General features: G+C 39.4%; 1 protein-coding gene across 1 annotated transcript in view; it reads left to right on the top strand.

The window, feature by feature from the left end:
• Positions 1 to 959: 959 nt before the first annotated feature.
• Positions 960 to 22,113, top strand: part of LOC124595493 (lysosome-associated membrane glycoprotein 1-like) — a 51,979-nt gene continuing 30,825 nt past the window's right edge. Inside the window, exon 1 of the mRNA XM_047134257.1 lies at positions 960 to 1,124. Coding sequence (XP_046990213.1) covers positions 1,073 to 1,124 — 52 coding nt within the window. The 5' untranslated portion in view covers positions 960 to 1,072. The remainder of the gene's footprint in view (positions 1,125 to 22,113) is intronic.

The raw sequence follows: 22,113 nt of genomic DNA, 5'->3' as shown, positions 1-22,113 counted from the left end.
ATGGTAAATCACAGGTATTCACAGTGTTTATGTTTTTATAGTGAAACTACTATTCCGCTAGTCTTAGGTATACCATTTCCTGATTCCTCTGGAAAATCTGTACCATTCCAGATTGATTTACAAGAGAATATAAAGTCAATTGTACTTTCCATTTATTTACCGCTTCTGGGAGACAATAAATAATAGTAACGAAAAAAATGATCTCATGGACTTAAAGCAATAACAAAATAATATAAAATCCCGTATGGGTACACTAATAGCACAAGGCCAAGTAGTTATGAACAAAATGCAGCAATATATACGCTCAAAAGTATTTCAAACGATTATTATGTATTACGAGAATATAATTCCTCCGCTGCAGTAGTTTCTCATTATATAATATTTTGGAGAAAGTAAGATTCTGATGTTTTGTATAATAGAGAATTAACAAATTCATGTGTAAAATGGAATCAGTGTTGAACGGTTAATTTCTGTTTATCGATAAACGGGAATAATTCAGATATAAGTAACTGTTTACGCAGTCAATTATTTCATTTGTGCAATCAATTAATTGATTTCAGCTTCTTTGATAGCCAACTACTGTAAATATGAACTATTGCTAATTCCCTTCATTTGTTTCATCCGCAGGTAAATCCGTTCAGAAGTTCGCTATGGTAAAATTATTATAAATGACAGTTCTTTTAGTTATTAATAGAGTCTGAATGGCCAGTTATTTTCGCAAAGTGCACTCTCGAAAGTAATCTTCGCAGCACTCCTTTGCTTTGTTTTTGTTTTTGCATTAATATATCTGGAGGCGTTATTTTGTGGGAGAAATTTAATGGAATTGACATAGTACCCACATTGGTATTAAATAAACATACTTATTTATAGTTTACAAATATTGAAATGCACACTTCTGCGAACCAGTGCTAGAAACAGCTGCGACAGTCTCGCAATCTATGGGCAAGAAACCGGAACTGCAAGTCACGAGTTGTTGCGTGGTTCAGAAGTCACAGTACTGGTTTGTGTGACTCTTTTGTCGCAGTGTCTCGGGGTGCTTGAGAGTGGAAGGAGATTTCATAAATTTGACAAAATGAAGGCTCTGTGTTTTTTCTTGTTACTACCAGTAGCTGTTTTCTGTAACGGTAAGCTGAGTTACTGTTGCGATTTGTGAATTTAGTGTTGTTTTAATACAGTCTAGTATGGTAGTTCTTAATGGCTGCAGCTTGACATTCACTTGTGAAAACACTACGGAATACGTTTACCATTGTGTTTTTATTTTCTAAAATTGCCTCCCCCGCGGACTTGGTGATTTGTTGTGTCGAGTAAGATGTAATTGTTGGATAGTGTTTAAAAGGACAGTAAGACTGCATCATACAGTTGCGTTTTTTTTCTGAACATGTCATACATTATAGATTTGCAGTCTGATTGAAGCGGCTTTGTAGATAATGCACAGGTGCAGAGAAATTTCCGTGCCCATGTTTCGCAGTTTTATTGTATTATTACTGAGGTGCGGTTAACTCTTGCAGGGAACTATGTAGAAAGCTTAATGTACTTTACTAGCTAGGTCATTATCAGTTGGTCTACTTATTGTTGCGATTTTGTATATCTTCGACGAAGATACATATTTTAAAGTGTTCAACGAAGATACAAACGGCTTTAAAGTGCTAACGGTTAATTCGCAATTTGTATTTCTCTCCCTACGTAAGTACGGGTTAATGTTATGTATTGGACTACATGGGGAAATTGTTGATGTTCCAAAGTTGCTACAAGTTTCAAATTTTCGTCGTTGCTCCAACAACTTAATAACGCAATAATCTGGATGTATGGGGCTGAATTATGACTAATAATTTAAATTTAAGTAACTTTTTTCCCCCCACTTACGTGCAAGCTAGGTCTTCTACAATTCTTCCAATTGGAGTTTGTCCTGTAATTAATAATTTGGCCGAAGATTTATAGTTACAAAACCTGCGGCAAAATGTCCTCGAAGGCTGGAACACAAACGCACAAAATTACACGCTTCGCACCTGAACATCTACTTAGTAATGAAATTTTGCGTTAGGTTTGTAATAGGGGAGTGGAAAATGTCACCAGAACTATATAACAGCCAAGTTAAATTTACCACAGCTGAAACTTGAAGATTGTAATGTGAGATATTGGATTAGGTGGGCAACTTCTTGTGCTCAACACTAGCAATTATTTTTGGCCAGTAGTAGTGGCCTTATATAGTAGTTTTGTAGTGTTGTATCAGTTCTCCTTCGGTGCAGCAGTTCAGGTACTGTAGATACTCTTATGGGAAAACATCATCTCTAAAAGGTTTGCACCAGATTGGTGCATACTTTGACGTTGTATGATTAGATGGTAGCCAATTAAATTTTTTCATTGCAAAGTTTTTTGTATTCAAAAAAAATTGAGACATTGTAGATAAGGTCAAGAAAATGAGCTTAAATAGATCATCGAACCTTAACAAACTGTCACTTTTTTAAAGTATATTTTATTTGAGAAAAATAAAATAATAAAATTCATTAATATAATAGAGTAGGCCTATAGTTTTTGAGAATTGTCCATGTAATGAACTTAGTTTCTGACTTACTGTTATCCTCTATGAAAGACATTTCACGTATTAAGATGCCTGCTTTTGTGTGAAGCTTTCAAGCTTCCTTTGATGTCATTGAAACTGAAAATTCAGAGGTCACTTGTGCTATTAAGTGATACTTTGGGGAAAATATTAATGTTTGCAGTTTCTCATCTTTTGGAGAAATTAATGGATTTGCTTCAGATTGTTTGGTAGGCCCTATTTTCAGTATGTATTTGCACTGCTGATCATTTAAATTTTGCTCTTCAAATGTTTTTTACTTGAACCTGCTGGAAACGCATAAAACGTTCCCTTTATGTAGCCCTGGGAATCTGTATTTTAAAGAAATGAGATTGGCAATCTTGATGTCCTTTTCTACAATTTCCATTTGCTCATCGTCAGGAGCCTCTGAGGAGAATACAACAGTGAGTTTTGTGTGAAACGCGTTTCAGTATGTTGGGCACAATTTATACCCCCCCTTTGTTACTATAGGAGGAGGAAGATATCAGTGTTAGTTTTCATCTCCTTTTTCTCACGATGCAACTGAAACATACCACACTTCACATACCAGCAAAAAATACATAGCAAAGCTTGTGCCATGAGGAAGGGAGCTGTTGTACAGAGGGAAACAAGTTTTCTGATAAGATGGCTGAACCTGAACCTCTGTAGTCTCCCTGCCGACAATACTATGGAACGTTCTTGATAAAATCCACATTTTGTAAGCTTCAGCTGTTTTTGCTTTGAGAACTTTGACTCCGTCTAACGTAAAAAAAAATTTACATAAGACCTCAGCAGTACCTTCACAGTAACTGAGAAGCAAAGCTTGACTGAGGCACACTATTCAATCTGTTTCAAGTTTACGCCAAGAACATTCATCTGTCTTGTCCACGATCATGAAATAACTGTCCAAACAAGTTCGCTTCATGAGTTAAACAAGAAAATTTAGTATTATGTTCTATAGCATCTTGAAACTGACAAATATACAGATTATTTTTTTATTGTTGGCATGAACACTAAAGGAGCTACAAATGCTTACTATCCCTAGACTTGAGTTACTCGGGTTTTTTTCCAGTAGGACAAAAACTTTAGCACTTATCACCTGTAGATGTAAGAGATTGATAATGGTTGTGGTTTTAGTTTTTGGTGATAGCAATTAAAATGCAGTGTGTGTGTGTGTGTGTGTGTGTGTGTGTGTGTGTGTGTGTAAAAGAATTTGTGCCTGGAAATTTATAGGTGTGGTAACCCGTGAACTTTTAATAATTGCTTGCAGTATAAATTTCCACAGTTACAAAAGATCATTGTAATCAGATGCATAAAAAAAAAAAAAAAAGCATTAGCAGATTCAAAAAATTTCAGCTTCTAACTCGCTTATTCTATTAAAAATTAAATGTAACAGTTTGTACATGTTTGGTAGTATTTGAAAGCTCACATTTTTACTAGACTTATCCAGAGATACAATAAAAGAAACTTTTCTAGTATTACAAAGAAACCACTTCCTTACCCTGACAGAAATAAATTGTGGGTGATAATATTTAGCAACCTGATATCAAAGTGTGCCCAAATTTTGTGCAAAAAGTTTAGATGACAGGTTTTCGTTTGAAGTTCTAGAATGCTTTAAAATAAGACACAACTCCATAGAACTCTTTCTGTGCACAACTGGCAAAGAAAGCTCAAATACTTCGTTAATACTGTTTTGCAGCTACAGAATGGGTGAAACATTGTTGCAGGTGAGTTTCCCTGACTTTGACCTCTTGTGGCATTAAAGTAGTTAATGACTGACCCTTTACTCTTTAAGTGTGTACAGCTCAAAAAGTCATCCTCTGTATCCAGATAATCCCACAGATTATTGCTAGTTCTGTATGATTGAGATTGTCTACAATAGGAATAAATTGAGCAATGTAAAATTTGGCGAACTGTCACACTACACTGCTCTATAGAAAATCCCATCAGGTTGCAGGTTTGGGTTATATTTAGAACCCATTCACTTAGTGTGGAGTGATAAGATATTTTCATGTTTGAAATGATCATATGGCAAAGGTTACAGCTGAAAAATTCGATTGGAAAATAATTAATCTTTACATAAGAATTTTGTAACCCTTGAGTAAAGACAAAGCATAAAGACAATTGACTCACTTTTACATTTACAGGATAATGATCCGTCTAGTATTAGCAAAGTTTTTTTATTTTGAATGAGGCTGTTAAGATCCTTAAAGATCAGTAATTTTATATTTACTAAGCAGCATCTCTCACTCCCCCACTTCCTGTATGGTTGTTTTAGAAGTTTCAAAATGTGTCCAGTGGCTTCAAATAAGCTTTAATAACATAAGTAGATGAGCGTTAGCCCACAACGTTTCTCTAACTATTGCTGTGACACTCATCGAGAATGTTTCTGTACTTTATAATTGACGAGTATTTCCTGCAATTTACCCAAATTCAAATAGGTTTCCCATTGTAGGACTGAGTTTTCGTGATTGACTTTCTTCATGTGTAAACCTATTGTTACTGTTGCATGCATTGCACTACCATTTCTCAAGTTCTCCCGGTGTTTTGCTGCTGATTATAACAGAAGTGCTATCAGCATACATAATGACATTAATATGGTCTGTTGTTCTAATCAAGAACTAACATAGCACCATTGTCTATTTCACATTTCCTCTACACATTATCTGTACTCTACAAATCATTTAAAACATTTCTTCTTGATCATTAACAATGGACTGCCTGTGCACCATCATGAAGTAGGTACTGAGTGTATATTGATGACCAGTTTTGGTAAGTAACCCATCTTAGTCGCAGATATAATTACATCAGATTAAAGGAAGATGACTTAAAAATATGTAATCATCAGTTCTATATGCCTTTGATGTGACAGCATGTAGAGTAGTGCATTGGGCTGTCAACTTGTGCACTTAGTGACTAATTAATATTAAATACATGTAGGACAGTGGACATGTGTATGAAACGCTGCAGTTATGTACTTGTCAGTGAATGTTCATTTAATCTTATCCAATGATATTTGTGGCTTGATGGTTGCTTGAACCAAAAGTGGTTGTCGATAGAATAGCATTAAAACATGTTTTGATGATTTTGTGATTTATTTATTCATTCATTTGTCTTTAGGCCATACAGTAAAACAGTATTGGATGTCACATAATAGAGGTAATATATACTCTATATAAAACGTGTACAAAAGTATGATAGGAAAAGTTCACCATGGCCTTAGCAGCATTCACTTTACTAACTTGGGAAAATCCAAGTTAGAATGGCCAAATCCATCTCCTCCCAAATAAGAGACCAATGCTTTGGCACTGGCTTAGCCACTTCGTTCAAATCATGATTGGGCAGGAAATTGCTTACACGAAGAGATCGCAAGTATAATCAACTAGCTATACAACCATCCATTGCAATGGAAGTTAGTCTTTGTATGCCAGTCCTTTTTAGGGTTCTGTACCTCATTCGGTGAAAATGGAATCCATGTGGAGTCACTTTGTCAAATTCATTTTTCCTAGCCAAGAAATCAGATAGAAATGAAACCTATTGAAAGAACCAAAGCAATTCCGTTAAGTTTTTAATACACAAATTAAAATCTGTATATCCTAACCAAGTAAATTCAGTGTTTGTAATTGTGAAGGTAAGACTGTTGTGCTCAATTCCAAAAATACTTCTGTCACTGAGGTAAAAAAAAGTGCCATCTATTTGTTCTTTGGCATGGTATGCTGTCACTAAGGTAAATATCCAAACTACTCAGCTGAACATGCTCTTAAAACTTCAAATTAAAATATCTTTTTTCCATGAACTGAACTGACAGAATAAAGCCTAGATCTCTAAGACACTATAGTCTCATAGTTTTATCATAAGCATGGATTATGTAACCAGAACATAAATCTGATATAAAACACTCTGAGAAATTTGACACATGAACACATTTTATAACAATGCCAAAAAGTGTAATATTTGAACACACAAACAGCTGCCAACACTACATCCATCACAACTTACCCATGCATTTGAGCCCTTCTTGGAGGCTGTATACTGGATCTGAAGCAGAGAAAGCAGGAAACCAGCAGTAGAATCATTCTTGTGCAAATAGAAACTCGGCGCAGATGGTGCATATTCAACAATGAATGGGGGATTATTTCTGCGAGTAAAAAAGTTTGTTTACACTATAGAAACACTTAAAAGTGAGGAAATATTCTTTCCTTACTTATGGTAATGTAACAAAAAATTTGTGACTACTTAAACTTTTAATGCACTTGCATTTTGTATGTCATGTTGGCTGATGTTTGGTAGTATATTTTATAACTCTGTTCCCACTAAGTTTTCAAAAACTGAAAGTTGTTAATTTCAGTAGATCTAGTTTGCAGCACAGAACTGTTGTGGTGCTTTTAAAGTGCAATGCCCATTTTGAATTACTGCTCTAGGTGAATTAGGACTCCCTTGCTGTGTGATATGTTGCATTTAAGTCCTGTGATTTTTTTTCCAGCTATATCTTACCTCCTGTTTCTGAAACTACACTGATCTGAATCCTCCAATATGTTGTATCCTGTGCCTATTGTTTTCTGCTGAAGGGTATTCTCCTCATTCAGTTGGATGTGAGACTTCTGAAAGTCTCATTCAGAATTTTGGCAAGCTACATTAGCTTGTCAGATTGGTTGAAGACTTGTAAGTTGCCACTTCTGTGCATTTCACATTTTCTGGTGCATTGTGACAATAGTGGACCACCAAACAATAGATACAAATTACATTAATAGTGAACTAGAAAATAGTCTATTGCAAACTGTGTTTAAATACTACTGAATGTGTACTCTTCCTGAAATGTTAAACGTGTGTGGCCTGGTGTATTGCATTTGGGCAGACTGAGCAGAGTGCTATGGTGCTACTGAGAAAGAAGTATTCTAGAAAATTTTAACCTGCATATTTAAAACATTAACAAATTTTGATACTTTCTCTGAGGGTTAGCTTTAATCATTGCCAGCTGCTCCTTTCAGAAATTTTCACTAAATGCAAAGGGTTAAAAAATTTGGAGTTGGGTTTCAGTAGCTGATTAGTTGTGGTGTTAAGTGTTCCCTCTGGGTAAATTATAATGTGTATTGGTATCGAACAAAGTAACATTTTCTAAATTTGGGATAGTAAATTTGCCATAGATTATATGTAAGTGGTAGTTCATATAGAAAGACTGTGGTTTCCATTTTTATCTAGTTCCCAATTTTGGATTGTATCTTCACAAATCAGTGTTTTTTTTTTTGGGGTGGGGGGGGGGGGGGGAGGTTGCAACTTTAAACAGTTTGAATTTCAGATGGCTAAAATATCTGTTCACTGGGCCATCTTATATTTATTTAGGAATCAGGCCGTTTGAAACAGGACAACAGTTGACAGTAGGTTTCTGCCTATTATCCACTCGAGAATTGTTATTCAGTGAAAACAGTTCCAAGTTATGCAAAATTGAGGAGAGATTATACCTTATATACTTAAAATGTTAATTTTCTCAATTTTAGGTACATTTATCTTGTGAACAGTTCATGGTAATGTTATAAAATTTTAATGGCCGGTGAAGGAAGTCTCTCTCCATTGACCTATTTTTGTAGAGAAGTTGCTTGCATAATTTGTTTTTAGAGAATTTTTTGCAAGTTGTAAAATTTTTTCCACATATTCAAGCTTTATTCATAATTTTTAAAATATGAAACTGAGCTGCCTTAAAAATGCATCATTGATGTTCAGCCCAGTTTCTGTAAATTGTGAGAGTTCCACTGTTCTATGATATAAGTTCTACCTAATCATTAAAAAATAAAATCTCAGGAATCTGGCTTTAAAAATGAGTATAGTTTGTTACTGGCCTGAGAACATACCTGTACCATATCCTGGGTCATCTGCATTTCTCCCTGGCTCTCTTAGCATCCCTTGAGTGCATTCTTGCCTTCCTAGCTATCACAGTGACTTCATAATCTGCTTTCTTCACACCGACAGCATCCAATTCGGAACATACCATCACCAGGTTGTATGCCTAACTTTTGAAGCAGCCTAACTCTCCCCACATTGCCATCATTAAATGAAAGAATTGCATCATAAACACCCAAATCCAATGTATCTTCATTTACAAATACTGTTCTAAGAATTCTAGACCATATGGCACTGGGAAATGATTCATTTGGGTTCTGTGTTTTTCCATGAAAACACTTCCGTAACAGGTTTTGAACAGTGACACTTCTTAAAATTGGTTTCATTACATTGTACATTTCAACAGGCAATGAATGCCTATGACTGTACTGTTGACCAGCTGCTAGAGCACTATTGTATTTTGCATCAGGATGTTGGTTCTTTTGGGCACAAGACATAAGGCTCCTTATCAGTTGACAACTGATCAAAATAAGTTGCCCAGATATCCTCTTCATTTTCATCTCAATGTCACAGTTCCTTTTAATTGACATATAATAATTCTGCAAACTGTCTGAACTCCTTGTCTGTGAGCCTACCATTTCCCAGATAGTGGGTTTCTGAATGGTAGTTTTATGCCTTTCATATCTCTTCTCAACACAAAGGTGGGTTCCTGTTGTTTTCTGGACATGCCCAATACATTCCAGCTTTTCTACACTGACATCTCTGTATGGTTTTGCTTCATCCACATTCTTGAAGCTCTTATTGTCTCCATCCCCTAAATATTTTATGCGCCTTACTCCAAATATATCAGCTGATCTGGAAAAAATGTTCCCCCTAGACCCTTCAAAATTTACACTACATTCAGAACTTTCCTTACAAGATTTAAGTTTTTCTTTGTCCTTTATAAATCTGTACTTATCACAGCACTTACTCAGTACCTCTACATCAAGCACTTTATTATCCATGCTTGTTGTAGTTACACCATTCAGTCTTGGATGCCCTCTACACTTCCATGTCCCATCAACAGCCACAGCAATATACATGTAATTGTCATTCATTTCAATTGCCTCATTGACAGCAGCCTTCATAGAGGCAACAGCTTGATGCTTAGCAGCTTCATTTAATGTACCTGTGTACTTCTGAAATCTTGTTGGGCCACTTAGGGCATTCATGACTGCACATAGTGTCTTACCAGGCAATTCACCTTTACCTATAGTATACAGTCAATACACAAACCTGATGTTAGTTTCATACTCGCTGCTGTCAATCTACCTACTGATATGAAATGAACACTGAGATTTACAGTTTCTGGAGTTCAAAAATAGTTTACTTGCAAGTCCATACCTTGCAGTGGTATCTTCATAACAAAATAAACTGGCAATAACGTGACAAACTGCAAATGAATATACGGCAGATGACAATAGTTAAATATCTTTTGTAATATTGCCACTTGTCTGTTCATAATTATATTTAGTACTTACAAATGATTCTGAACTTGAATTATTGTTCAGCTTTCATCTGGAATCACTGGTCCTAAAACTCGTTATTTTCACTGCTAGAAATATCACTTGCAATCACTGAGGAAGTTGGAGTTGAATCTAACCTAGAACAGCCTGCAGCACTCTCACAGACAAAATCCCTATTATTTACACTTTAATCATCATTAGCTACATTTGATTTCAGGTTTCTTCCAAGCCCTCCTTTGCATTTCTTGTATACTCTCCCAATTCAAGGCATCTTGTCACAGTAACAAACTTTCCAATGTAAACAAGCACAGAAAATGCTCCGGAAGCACGAGAAACAAGTGAATGTGGTGTGCGATCAGGTCTGACAATTGTGAGCACGAAATATTTTCACATATCAGCAAATTAGGTTTTGAAGTTCAAGAAGTTGACAGAAGGAAAAAGGGGTCTAGCAATGTGTGCTACCCTTAAAGTAAATGAATATTTAAAGCCTTTAATGGCTAAAATGCCTGTAGGAAACATTTCTCTAGTAAAATACACTCTAAGGAATGTTTATGAACCATTGATTTTATATATTTTGCCCCTACAAAGGTACATTCTCCCTTTAAATTTTCAGTTCTGCATTTTCCACTTACTATTGATTGAAATAAAGTAGATATATTCCCTCATATTCAGAGACAAGATAGTGTGTGTGTGTGTGTGTGTGTGTGTGTGTGTGTGTGTGTGTGTGTGTGCAAAAGCTTTGACAGTCTTTGTTATGCCTGTCTGTGACCCAGCATCTCTGCTGTATGGTGAGTAGCAATTGTTCTTTTCATAATATTGTCATTATTTGAGCCTAGATTTTCCATTGTTTGATTTAATCTTTCTATATTTAATATAATGTACCATACCTTACATGTATTGCTAAGCATTATTAGAGCAAATCGTGAATTCAAATGAAAAGTTAAACATTTTTGTACTGAATTAAACAAACGTAAGGATAAATTATAAATAAATAAAAATACTGAATTGGTATGATTAGTAGCAAAACATTCAGCTCAGACCCACATTATGTGTCTTGCAATGGGTATGTGCTGATGTACAGTTTATTCCAACACATTACTTCTGAGTTGGTGAATTTTCACAATTGGATAGTTCATTCCATCAGTCTGGAACTCATCTGCTAAGAGTACTGGAATGCAGTGTTCCAGGTCCTTTTGGTGACATTGCCTACCATAGAGTACATCAGTCGCTTTGACAGTTTACATGAGAGATTCTAGTTCCTTCTTCGTGGTAGAATATCCAGGCATAGTTTACACTGGTATTCAGTAACCACCTGAAGAGATTAGTACCATTTCCTGATACAGATATGTATCCTGTACAGATATCGTGATCCATTCAGTGAGTTCCACCCATGAGCTTGTTGTAATTGTCAGCATGGGGGTCGAGGAACTTCAGTGTTTTTCCTTGACTGCTGAGAACCTTTTACCATTAGTTACTGGATTCACACCAGTGGTATTGTATGCTGCAGAGATGGAGTTGTCATGCCTGTTAGACAAAGTAGTTATTTTCCTTCAGTATGGCAGAATGAATAACATCTCTTCTATCTTCCTCTGATTTCTTTGCAAGGACTGAGCATTGTGGCGCAGTGGTTAGCACACACGACTTGTATTCGGGAGGATGGTCCCTGACCACTCTGATTTAGGCTCTCCGTGATTTCTTCTAAATCATTCCAGTAAAATGACAGGAAGTTCCCTTTGAAATGGCACAACAGGTTTCCTTCCCCAGCCTTGAAACTATCAGAGCTTGTGCTCCATCTCTGTTGATGATAATGACAGTGGATGTTAAATCCTAATGTTCTTGTCTGCCTTACTCTCTTCTTTGGAAAGGGACAGTTTAGGACAAGATTTTTCTCGATAGTGCCAGTGCCTAAAAAAATTTTCTCTAAGAAAAATTAACAAATTAAAACATTTAAAAGCTGTAATAATAAATGTTAAACAATTGAAGTGCTCTCATAGTGCTGAAAATGTATTGTGTGCCCCTGTGACATAAATGGTGTTGCATAAGTTTAAATAAGATGTGATTGTTGGTGTATTGATCAACTGTCAAGTTTTTGAATCCGAATGATGAAATATTTTGTTATATATGCTATCCATGGTATATTGAGTCAGACAGCAGATAAAAAGGTTTAATTTCAGTTTCCAGCTGTTCAGTGGTGGACTGTTGCTAACAGCTAATAACAATGAACTAAAAGAACAGATGCTAATCAATCTTTAATTAACCATAACAAGATTATAGGGGTTCATTGTTCTCCAAAAACTTGATCTGGTCCTGCTATATGTACGTCTGGGCACGGAGTTAATGAACTCCGGGCTGGGAGTGGGGTGTGTAGAGTTACACTGTTGTTAATTTACATGCATGCTAAATTTATTTCAAAGATAATATAGTATTGCATGGAATGATAAATGCAAACCAAGGGCCAACTCTTGATCTGGCCATAAAATGTCAGTTCAAAGAAACATTGCTCTTAAAGAAGACAAAAATTTCATGATTAAATTAAATTGATGTGAAGGAACATTATTGGATTTGGACCCATTATTTCGGCAATTGACAGCTTTTTTGAAGGTGAGAAATAAGTTTGACCTATTGCTTCAGTTAGATGGGGATGGGTGGGTGTTGGTGTGGACAGTGCCCAACAAGATTGTAAGCAATAAATTAAAAATCAAAACTATAGGGAAGCTGGTAAGAGCTTTGTTAGGTAATAATCAGGATAGAGATGTTGACCAACTTTTGCAGGATGATGTAGGAACACAACTCTGGAGCATAAGTTTATTGAACCTAGTGCTTTTGTGGATCAGATGGTGAGGAATTTAGGATAACACGCTTTTGAAATTTTCACCAAGGAAGACACTGGGTATAGTTGGTGGGCTGGACAATATTATTGATGGGAGATCCTGAGCAGTGTAGTGTAATCTAATCAACATTATATCAGCATAGACATAACAATGTTGAGTTTGTATCTGTTAGGAAATTCCATTATAGACCTCATTTGATGCCAGGAGAGCTAATTTGGAGTAAATGGCTGCTTCTGCCTGTTCAGGGTCACATGGAGATGGTTCCTGTTGATTCTGTAAGTAGATGCTCCACAGGGGCCCACAGCTCTTTTGTGGATACGTATTTGGCATGCACAGGTCCCCAAGCTATTGCAGACTTTTTTCTTTTCCAGGTTGCTTTACCTTCTTCTCCTTCTGTCCTTATTCCTTTCCCTCTGCCCCTTTCCCCCTCTTGGTGTTCTTATTAATGTTAGCCTGGCTAACATCCTGACTTGTTTCGTCTTGTTATTTTGATTTTGTTTGCTTTTTGTTGCTCCTTTTTAGCTTTTCTCATTTGGTCAACCTTAGGTATTTGACATCCATCTCACTGAGTGAGGTGGTGCAGTGGTTAGCACAGTGAACTTGTGTTCGGGAGGACGACGGTTCAGTCCTGCATCGGTCATCCTGATTTATGTTTTCCTTGATTTCCCTAAATTGCTCCAGGTAAATGCTGGGATGGTTCCTTTGAAAGGGCCCGGCCCACTTCCTTCCCTAATCTAATGAGGCCGATGACCTCGCTGTTTGGTCTCTTCCCCCAAACAATCCAATCCAATCCTGACCTCCCCAGGTGGGGAAGAACTCTACATAGTGTCTTCGGTGTGGGTTCATCTCCACTGCCCTCCCTCCTCTTCCTCCTGCGCTCTCTCTCTCTCTCTCTCTCTCTCTCTCTCTCTCTCTCTCTCTCTCTCTCTCTCTGCCGGCCGCGGTGGTCTAGCGGTTCTGGCGCTGCAGTCCGGAACCGCGGGACTGCTGCGGTCGCAGGTTCGAATCCTGCCTCGGGCATGGGTGTGTGTGGTGTCCTTAGGTTAGTTAGGTTTAAGTAGTTCTAAGTTCTAGGGGACTTATGACATAAGATGTTGAGTCCCATAGTGCTCAGAGCCATTTGAACCATTTCTCTCTCTCTCTCTCTCTCTCCCTCCCTCCCTCCCTCCCTCCCCTTTCTTCTCCTCCCCCTTCTCCTCCCTCCCTGCCATAACCCTTTTCCTTCCTTGCTAGGTCACCAGCTGGGTAGCCAGTCTGTGGTTGGGCTGTTATGCGCTCATCTGGCTGAGCCCCCTGACATTCTCCTGCAGTTAAATGATGAACTTAGGGCTAATCTGGAACAACTTGGCATTCATTTCATCCGGCATGTCTACAGCCCCTAAAGACAGTCGTGTAGACACATGGGCTTGCATCCTGCCCATGGGGCATACCCTGCCTGAGAAGGTCAAGGTAATGGTATACAGATGCAACATCAATCCATTCATTCCACCTTCCATGCGTTGCTTCTATTTAAAGTTAGGACACCTTTCCTTGTAATTCCAGTGGATGATTGATTGTGTTGACCTCCTAAGGGTAACAAGTTTTATACTTCTCAGACATCATTAAGATATCTTTTGTACTCTGTTCATCTAATTCTTCTTTGGATATCCAGATTGTGAGTGTCTGAATTAATAGTATTGATGGTGGGAATGTGAATTTGCTTTAAGTTTTCAGCAATCTCTCGGTAAAAAAATTTCCTGTCCTGAGGCATATTTTATGTATCAATTTCATGTTTTGCTCTCTCCCCCTCCCCCTTTCTGTCACATGTAGGAGGCATAATAAACATTCCATCTGTCAGTTTTACCTACCTGCTTTGACTTCTTTTTACAATTTAACATGTCAGTTAACTGACCAAATATGTAATAGACTAATTCATGAATGAGATAGGAACACTCAAAATGAAGGGCTAAATTTGGCGTATAATAGAACTTCAACATAGCAATGAGTGCACCTGACAAAGCTTTTTAGTGTTTAACATAATGGAAAATGAAATGACTTGAGCTCTTTGAAAACAAAAAAGCATATATTATTTAAGAAAGTTCATGCAGTATGCACAAGTACTAGTAGTCTGTAATATACGTAAATCAATACTTCTATTCAAATACCACTGACAAAGTACTTGACATGATTATTGTTGTAAGCATACCTGTATTCATTCTAAATATGCCTCCATCAAATGGTTAATGTGTCATACATGTGTCTGAAGTGTAAATATTCCATTGTACAATTTTCATGAATGAAGTTAATGTGCTCAATAATATGCAGAAACTGTTTCAAAGTTAATGGCCATAATTAAATAAAAAGAGGCCATTTGCAACGGACAGGTACAAATTGACAAAACTTGTTTTTCTCTTAGTAAAGCCGCAAAGCAATATTTCACCGAAGTGCACACGGTTTTTTGTATTGAAGTTGATAAGATACACTTTAACGGGATTGATCTGATACAGCACTGGCACTTTATGATGAGAATGATGCCACTGAGCATTAGGGATATGGTATACTTTGAGAAGATACTCAGCTATTTTCCATTTTTAGATCACTTACAGTACTCAGATATTTCAGAAAGTATAAAACCCCTAAAAAAATGTTAACATGTTTCATACTCTGTACAATATTTCATAGCTTTCCATATATAAGATTATTGCTAGTTCTACTGGCCTAGTGGCAACAACACAGAAAAAAATGCGAAATGAAAGTAAATACCCTCTAACACAACCAAAGGCCAGAAAGAGTGACACCTCTTTGGGAACTACAAGAAATGGATAGAATAAAATCCCATTGATAAACTATCTGGAACCCCTGATGGTCAGCAGTTATTTCTGTAGCAGTAAAAAAATATTTTGTTCACTCTAGTTACTGTCCTCTCTGGAAATATCACCGGGCTCTACGACCTTTAAATGGATTCAGGAACACAGTTACCAACTACCAGGTTACCTGTAGTGACAGCCTGTTAACTGCCAGAGAACAAGAACTGGTGAATGAATGCAGTAACTGCTAGCAATAACCAGCAAAAAATATTGGCCTCTGACAGTTATTTACGTAGTTGCTCGAATTTATGGTAAGTATTTGTACTATCCGCCCAAACTAAATTGACCCATAGAACGGTGACTCAAGGGAATGATTGTTACACGTGCAATGCCTTCATGGTCATCCTATCAGCCAGTGCTCTGACATTAATTTAATCGTTTGTGCTGAAAGTAGTTAGTGTGCATGAAATGGTACACAGTTCTATCAACAGATGGCACACAGTCTCGCAGTTATTTCCCTGTTGGATAGAACACCTACCAGATGGTCTATCCGTCTCCATTGTAGCCAGGTCTCAGATGAGTTGACATGAAAGCATGGTACGATCTTCTGTAAACAGGTGGCGCGAGGCACTGTTGGCAGTTACTAAAATAACTGCCTTTTAAGACACAGGTGGTCTTGCCTATGCTGCTTCAGCATAGTGTTGGGTCCGTTCTCTTGCCAACTTCCTTCATTTGTTTCTACTAATGACAACGTGACTGCCGTTTTACGTTTCCCCTTTTTCTGTTTTATTTTTCTGACTATACTGAGATGTCCCGTTAGCAGAATGGAGTCTATTTGAAACAAGGGACTGATGACCTTGCTGTTTGGTCCCTTTAACCTCAAACAACCAACAACCAACCAACCAAAATAACTGCCGATATCAGACGAGCAGTTATCACAGTAACTGCTACTTCTCAATAACTGGTTATTTCTATCAGTTATTTTTTGCCAACTTTATTCCTGGTGTTTCCAAGATAGGAAGACTGCAACCTCGGATTGGATGAGGGACCCACTCTGAGAGCCCCAAAGCCGCTCACTGTCTGTCCGATCTGGACATCGCTTCACAGTATTTCCTAACTGATAAAGACTGCCTCCCTTCCTCTGAGGGAGAAGCAGCAACAGTGCAAGTCCAAGGATGATACTTCCCCAACATCCCAGGGGGCTTCATTTCCTGCTTCTTATTCTGAATTAACAGGGTTTTTATTGATGTCTCCCCATCTTCGTCAGTGATGTTCACTGACCTGGCGATGTGATCTCCCTTTGGCTTCTTCACATCTAACCTGGACTCTCACCACACGATAATCCAGTGGAATTGCAACGGATATTACTGTAATGTACGGGAACAACAACTTGTTTCCTCTTATTCTGCAGTCTGTCTTGCTCTTCAAGAAACAAAAGTCCATGATGACCACTTTCCGTTTGTGGTTACCGAGTGTTCTATCTGAACCGTACCAGCCCCAAGATAGCGTTTGGAGAGGTCTGTGCTTTGGATCAATGTAATTAGTAACTGGGTCCTCTCATTATACCAACCTGGAAGCAAGAGCCCTCAGCAATCGCCAATTTCAGTATCTACCTCCTTCCAGGTAGACAAATTCCTTATGTTGAACTGCCTACATTAATACAGCAATTGCTGCCCCTGTACCACCTCCTCAGGGACTCAAGCACACCACCCTATGTGGGGGAAGTGTCATGATCTTTGTGACAGTGATAACTTTCCAGTGATTCTATAATTTCTGTGCCGCCACTATGTATACAGGCATACACATAGAGTATTCTGCAGAGCCAGTGAGCCTTTGTGTGTCTTCTGTGCACTTTGCCACCTCTCTTGCATTGTATTGATGATATGGTCATGCGAGACGTGACATTCTTCATACTGCTGGTGTTGCTGTCTCCCTATCCACAGCCCCCCCCCCCCCATGTCGTCGACTGGTACTTTGGTGGACCAAGGATGTAGCAGTCGTTGTCCAGGAGTGCCAACAGGTGCTTCAGCCATTTAAGTGCCCTTCACGGTCCAACCTTAGTGCTTTAAAGCATCTTCATGTAAGGCTCACTACCTTATTAAGCAGAGTAAAACGGATTGCTGGGAACACTGTTTCCTCCCTGGGGACGCATACCTCTCATCTCGTTTGGTCTAAGCTCTGTAGCCTTGGGGGCTGCCAGTGACAGTACTGTCCAGGGCCATATCCTACAGTGTGCTCAGTTTACTTTTGCTTCCTATCCTGCTACATGTCTGGCAGAAACGATTAATTGAAGAAACCTCCTCCGCCAAGTGGAAGCCTATAATAATCCCATCACTGAATGGGATTTCATGCAGGCTCGTACCTCGCCACACAAGTGGCCCCACGTCCAGATTCCATCAACAACCAGATGAGCCAACACTTGGACATTACCCAGAGGCAACCTCTACTTTTCTTCAGCTGCTTTTGGCTCACGGGTGTCTTCCCTTCACAATGATGAGATAGCATAGTTATCCCTGTACTTAAGCATGGAAAGAACTCAACGTCTCTAGACAGCTACCGACCAGTTAGCCTCGGCAACATATTTCGTAAACTGCTAGTGAGGATGGTTAGCTTGAGATTATGTTGTGTACTTGAACCTAGAGTCCTTTTGTCCCCATATCACTGTGGCTTCTTGAAGGATGATGTGCTAACCATTTACTCGGATTGGAAAAGCAAACCAACAGGTTTTTTCCGAATGCTGACACCTCAAGTCTAATTTAACCTACTTACAATATACGACATGACTTGGCTCTGTACATTTTTGTTACCCTCCGTGATGGGCTTTTGCGGCCCCCTTTAGATTTTTATCCAAAAGCTTTTATTCCACTGGCTCTTCGGGGCTAGTTAGCACTTCACTCAGCACCCTTTGGATCCAGGAGAATAGTATCCTGTGGGGTTGTGTGTTAAGTGTCACATTCCTCCTGTTTGCCATCAATGGGCTTGTAACACGTATTGGGCCTCCTGTTGCTGTAGTGTTGTATGTCAACAGATTTTTGCATCTGGAGCAGCTGCTGAATGCCAGCTCCAAGGTGCCATCTGATGGGCCTCTATGTGGGCTCTGTCGCCTGGCTTCCAGTTTTATCCTTCCTAAACATAGGGTATGCATTTTTGCTGTCAGCTCACAGCATTTTGCCCACCTCCAATCCATAATTTTATTTAGGCAACCAGCACCTAGAAATTGTAGCACAGTCCTGTTTCTTAGCCTTCTCTTTGATAAAAGCTCGTGTGGCTGCCCCATATTCTCCACCTGAAGACTGCCTGCATGCTGAAGCTTAATGCTCTCTGCCACCTGGCCCAGACATTGAGGGGTGCAGACCATACTACTAGTCTTCATATATACTGTTCTCTAGGTTTGTGCAGACTAGATCATGGTTGATAGGCTTATGGCTCAGCAGCCTTTGCATAAATGGATGTCTCCCTCCTGCTACCCTTCAAGTGGGATTGCCAGTTTGAATGCCTCTCACTCCCCTCCATTGGGATCTCCCATCTCCATTCACTGGAATAAACCCTCTGTATTTCCCCCTGAATACCCACTGTGGGTGGTGGCTAGACCATGGATTTACTAACCTATTCCAGGGTTCTAGGTCTCTTGTTGCCCCCATGATATTCTGGCATCTTGTACATTCCATCCTTGCAGAGTTCCAGGATGCTAGTGTTTTCTACACTGATAGTTCTAAAACAATAGATAAGGTGGGATATGCCTTTGTCTCCTGCTAGCATGGCACACCGTTTACTGCTTGTAACAGGTAGTGTGTTTACAGCAGAGCTGCTAGCTATTAACAGTGCCCACCATTTTGTTAATCAGCCCTCCCTCCATACTCAGTGAGCAGCCTGCAGGCTACACACCAATGCCACTCTTTATCACCATTTGGTCTGTGCTATCCATGACCACCTCTCTGCCCTTGGCTCAGTTGTCTGTCTCTGGGTCCTGAGTTAAGAGGGTATCCCAGGGAAAAAACTGGCTGCCGCTTTGGCTGGAGAGACAGATACTTAGCCCCAATTCCCTTTCATTATTTGAGGTGTAGATATGTGGATACGTGTCAGATCTGTTTGCCCAGAAGTGGAATGACATCTGCTGCGCTACTGCCCTCAGTAATAAACTCTGCACAATCAAGGAGACTACTGCAGTTGTCGCTCTTCCTTCTGCCCCTCTTAGTAGTAATCAACTGTCGTGCTGTGTATGCATTGCTCATAAAAGGCTCACCCATTGTTTCCTCTTACGTAATGAGCCACCCCATCAATGTGGCTGTGGAACCAGACCGATGGGATGGAATGTCACCTTCTTTTGACCCTTCGCACTAAGTATAGTCTCCCAGATTGTGTGTCTTTAATATTAAAGACAGTCCGTTGATGGTTTAACTGTTCCTCAGTTTCCTACATGAAAGTACACTACTGGCCATTAAAATTGCTACACCACGAAGATGGCGTGCTACAGACGCGAAATTTAACCGACAGGAAGATGCTGTGATATGCAAATGATCAGCTTTTCAGAGCATTCACAAAAGGTTGGCACCGGTGGCAACACCTACAATGTGCCGACACGAGGATAGTTTCCAACTGATTTCTCATACACAAACAGCAGTTGACCGGCGTTGCCTGGTGAAACATTGTTGTGATGCCTCGTGTAAGGAGGAGAAATGCGTACCATCATGTTTCCGACTTTAATGAAGGTCGGATTGTAGCCTATCGCGAATGTGGTTTATCGTATCAAGACATTGCTGCTCACGTTGATAGAGATCCAATGACTGTTAGCAGAATATGGAATCGGTGGGTTCAGGAGGGTAATACGGAACGCTGCGCTGGATCCCAACGGCCTCGTATCACTAGCAGTCGAGGTGACAGGCATCTTATCCGCATGGCTGTAACGGATCGTGCAGCCAAGTCTCGATCCCTGAGCCAACAGATGGGGACGTTTGCAAGACAACAACCATCTGCACGAACAGATCGATGATGTTTGCAGCAGCATGGACTATCAGCTCAAAAGACCATGGCTGCGGTTATCCTTCACGCTGCATCACAGACAGGAGCGCCTGCGTTGGTGGACTGAACGACGAACCTGGGTGCACGAATGGCAAAACGTCATTTTTTCGGATGAATCCAGGTTCTGTTTACTGCGTCATGATGGTTTGGCGACATCGCGGTGAATGCACATTGGAAGAGTGTATTCGTCATCGCCATACTGGCGTATCACCCACCCAAGATGGTATGGGGTGTGATTGGTTACACGTCTCGGTCACCTCTTGTTCGCATTGACGCTATATTTCAGATGTGTTAAGACCCGTGGCTCTATCCTTCATTCGATCCCTGTGAAACCCTACATTTCAGTAGGATAATGCTAGACTGCATGTTGCAGGTCCTGTAAGGGCCTTTCTGGATACAGAAAATGTTCGACTGCTGCCCTGGCCAGCACATTCTCCAGATCTCTCACCAACTGAAAACGTCTGGGCAATGGTGGCCGAGCAGCTGGGTCGTCACAATACGCCAGTCACCAATCTTGATGAACTGTGGTGTCGTGTTGAAGCTGCATGGGCAGTTGTACCTGTACATGCCATCCAAGCTCTGTTTGGCTCAATGCCCAGGTGTATCAAGGTGTTATTACGGCCAGAGGTGGTTGTTCTGGGTACTGATTTCTCAGGATCTATGCACTCAAATTGTGTGAAAATGTAATCACTCGTCAGTTCTAGTATAATATATTTGTCGAATGAATACCCGTTTATTATCTGCATTTCTTCTTGGTCATCATCATCAGTGTTCTGCCTAAAGGCAGGTTTTCACATGTTAGTTCTCCAGGCTGTCTGGTCTTCTGCCATCCTCTTCAGGTCTGCATAATTTCCCCTTCCCTTTTTCGTCTATCATTTTGTATCTCCTTCTTCCTCTGTCTTTGTCTTCTCCCACAAACCAATCCTTCCAAAGCATCTACTAGCAAGCACTCCCTTCTCAATGAATGTCCCAACCAATTATTTTTCCTTTCTCTTACAACCTTCAGCAGACATCTTCTCTCACCAACCCTTTCCAATACTCTTTCGTTACTCACTCTTTCCATCCAGCTTATTCTCTCCATTCTCCTCCACATCCACATCTCAGATGCTTCTAACCCTTTTTCATCCTCTTGTCTCAGTGTCCATGTTTCTGCCCCATATAGTGCCACATTCCAGACAAAACATTTGCCAAGCCTATTCCTTAGTCCTTTATCTAATTTGCCACATAAGTCTCCTCTTTCTGTTGAATGCCTCCTTCACTATGGCAATTCGAGTTTTCACCTCCTGGTGACACCTCAAGTCTTACGTTATTGTGCTTTTGAGTTATTTAAATTCACTTACTTGGCTAATGTTAGATTGTCCTATTTTAATGTTGGACAGTCTGCATCTTGTACTGATGACCATACTCTTTGTTTTTGCTGTGTTTATTTGCGTTCCATATTCCACACAAGCTTCATTCAGATCTTTGAGCATGTTATTCACTGTCCACTCACTTTCTGCCACTAATGTCATGTCATCAGCAAATCTTATACATTCTATTCTCTTTCCACCAATACATATTCCTCTTTTCCCATCTAAACTTTT

This window comes from Schistocerca americana, chromosome 2 (assembly GCF_021461395.2).
Source record: "Schistocerca americana isolate TAMUIC-IGC-003095 chromosome 2, iqSchAmer2.1, whole genome shotgun sequence".
Classification (NCBI taxonomy): domain Eukaryota; kingdom Metazoa; phylum Arthropoda; class Insecta; order Orthoptera; family Acrididae; genus Schistocerca; species Schistocerca americana.
The sequence above is the reverse complement of the archived record's forward strand: the minus strand, read 5'-3'. Positions and strand labels throughout refer to the sequence as shown.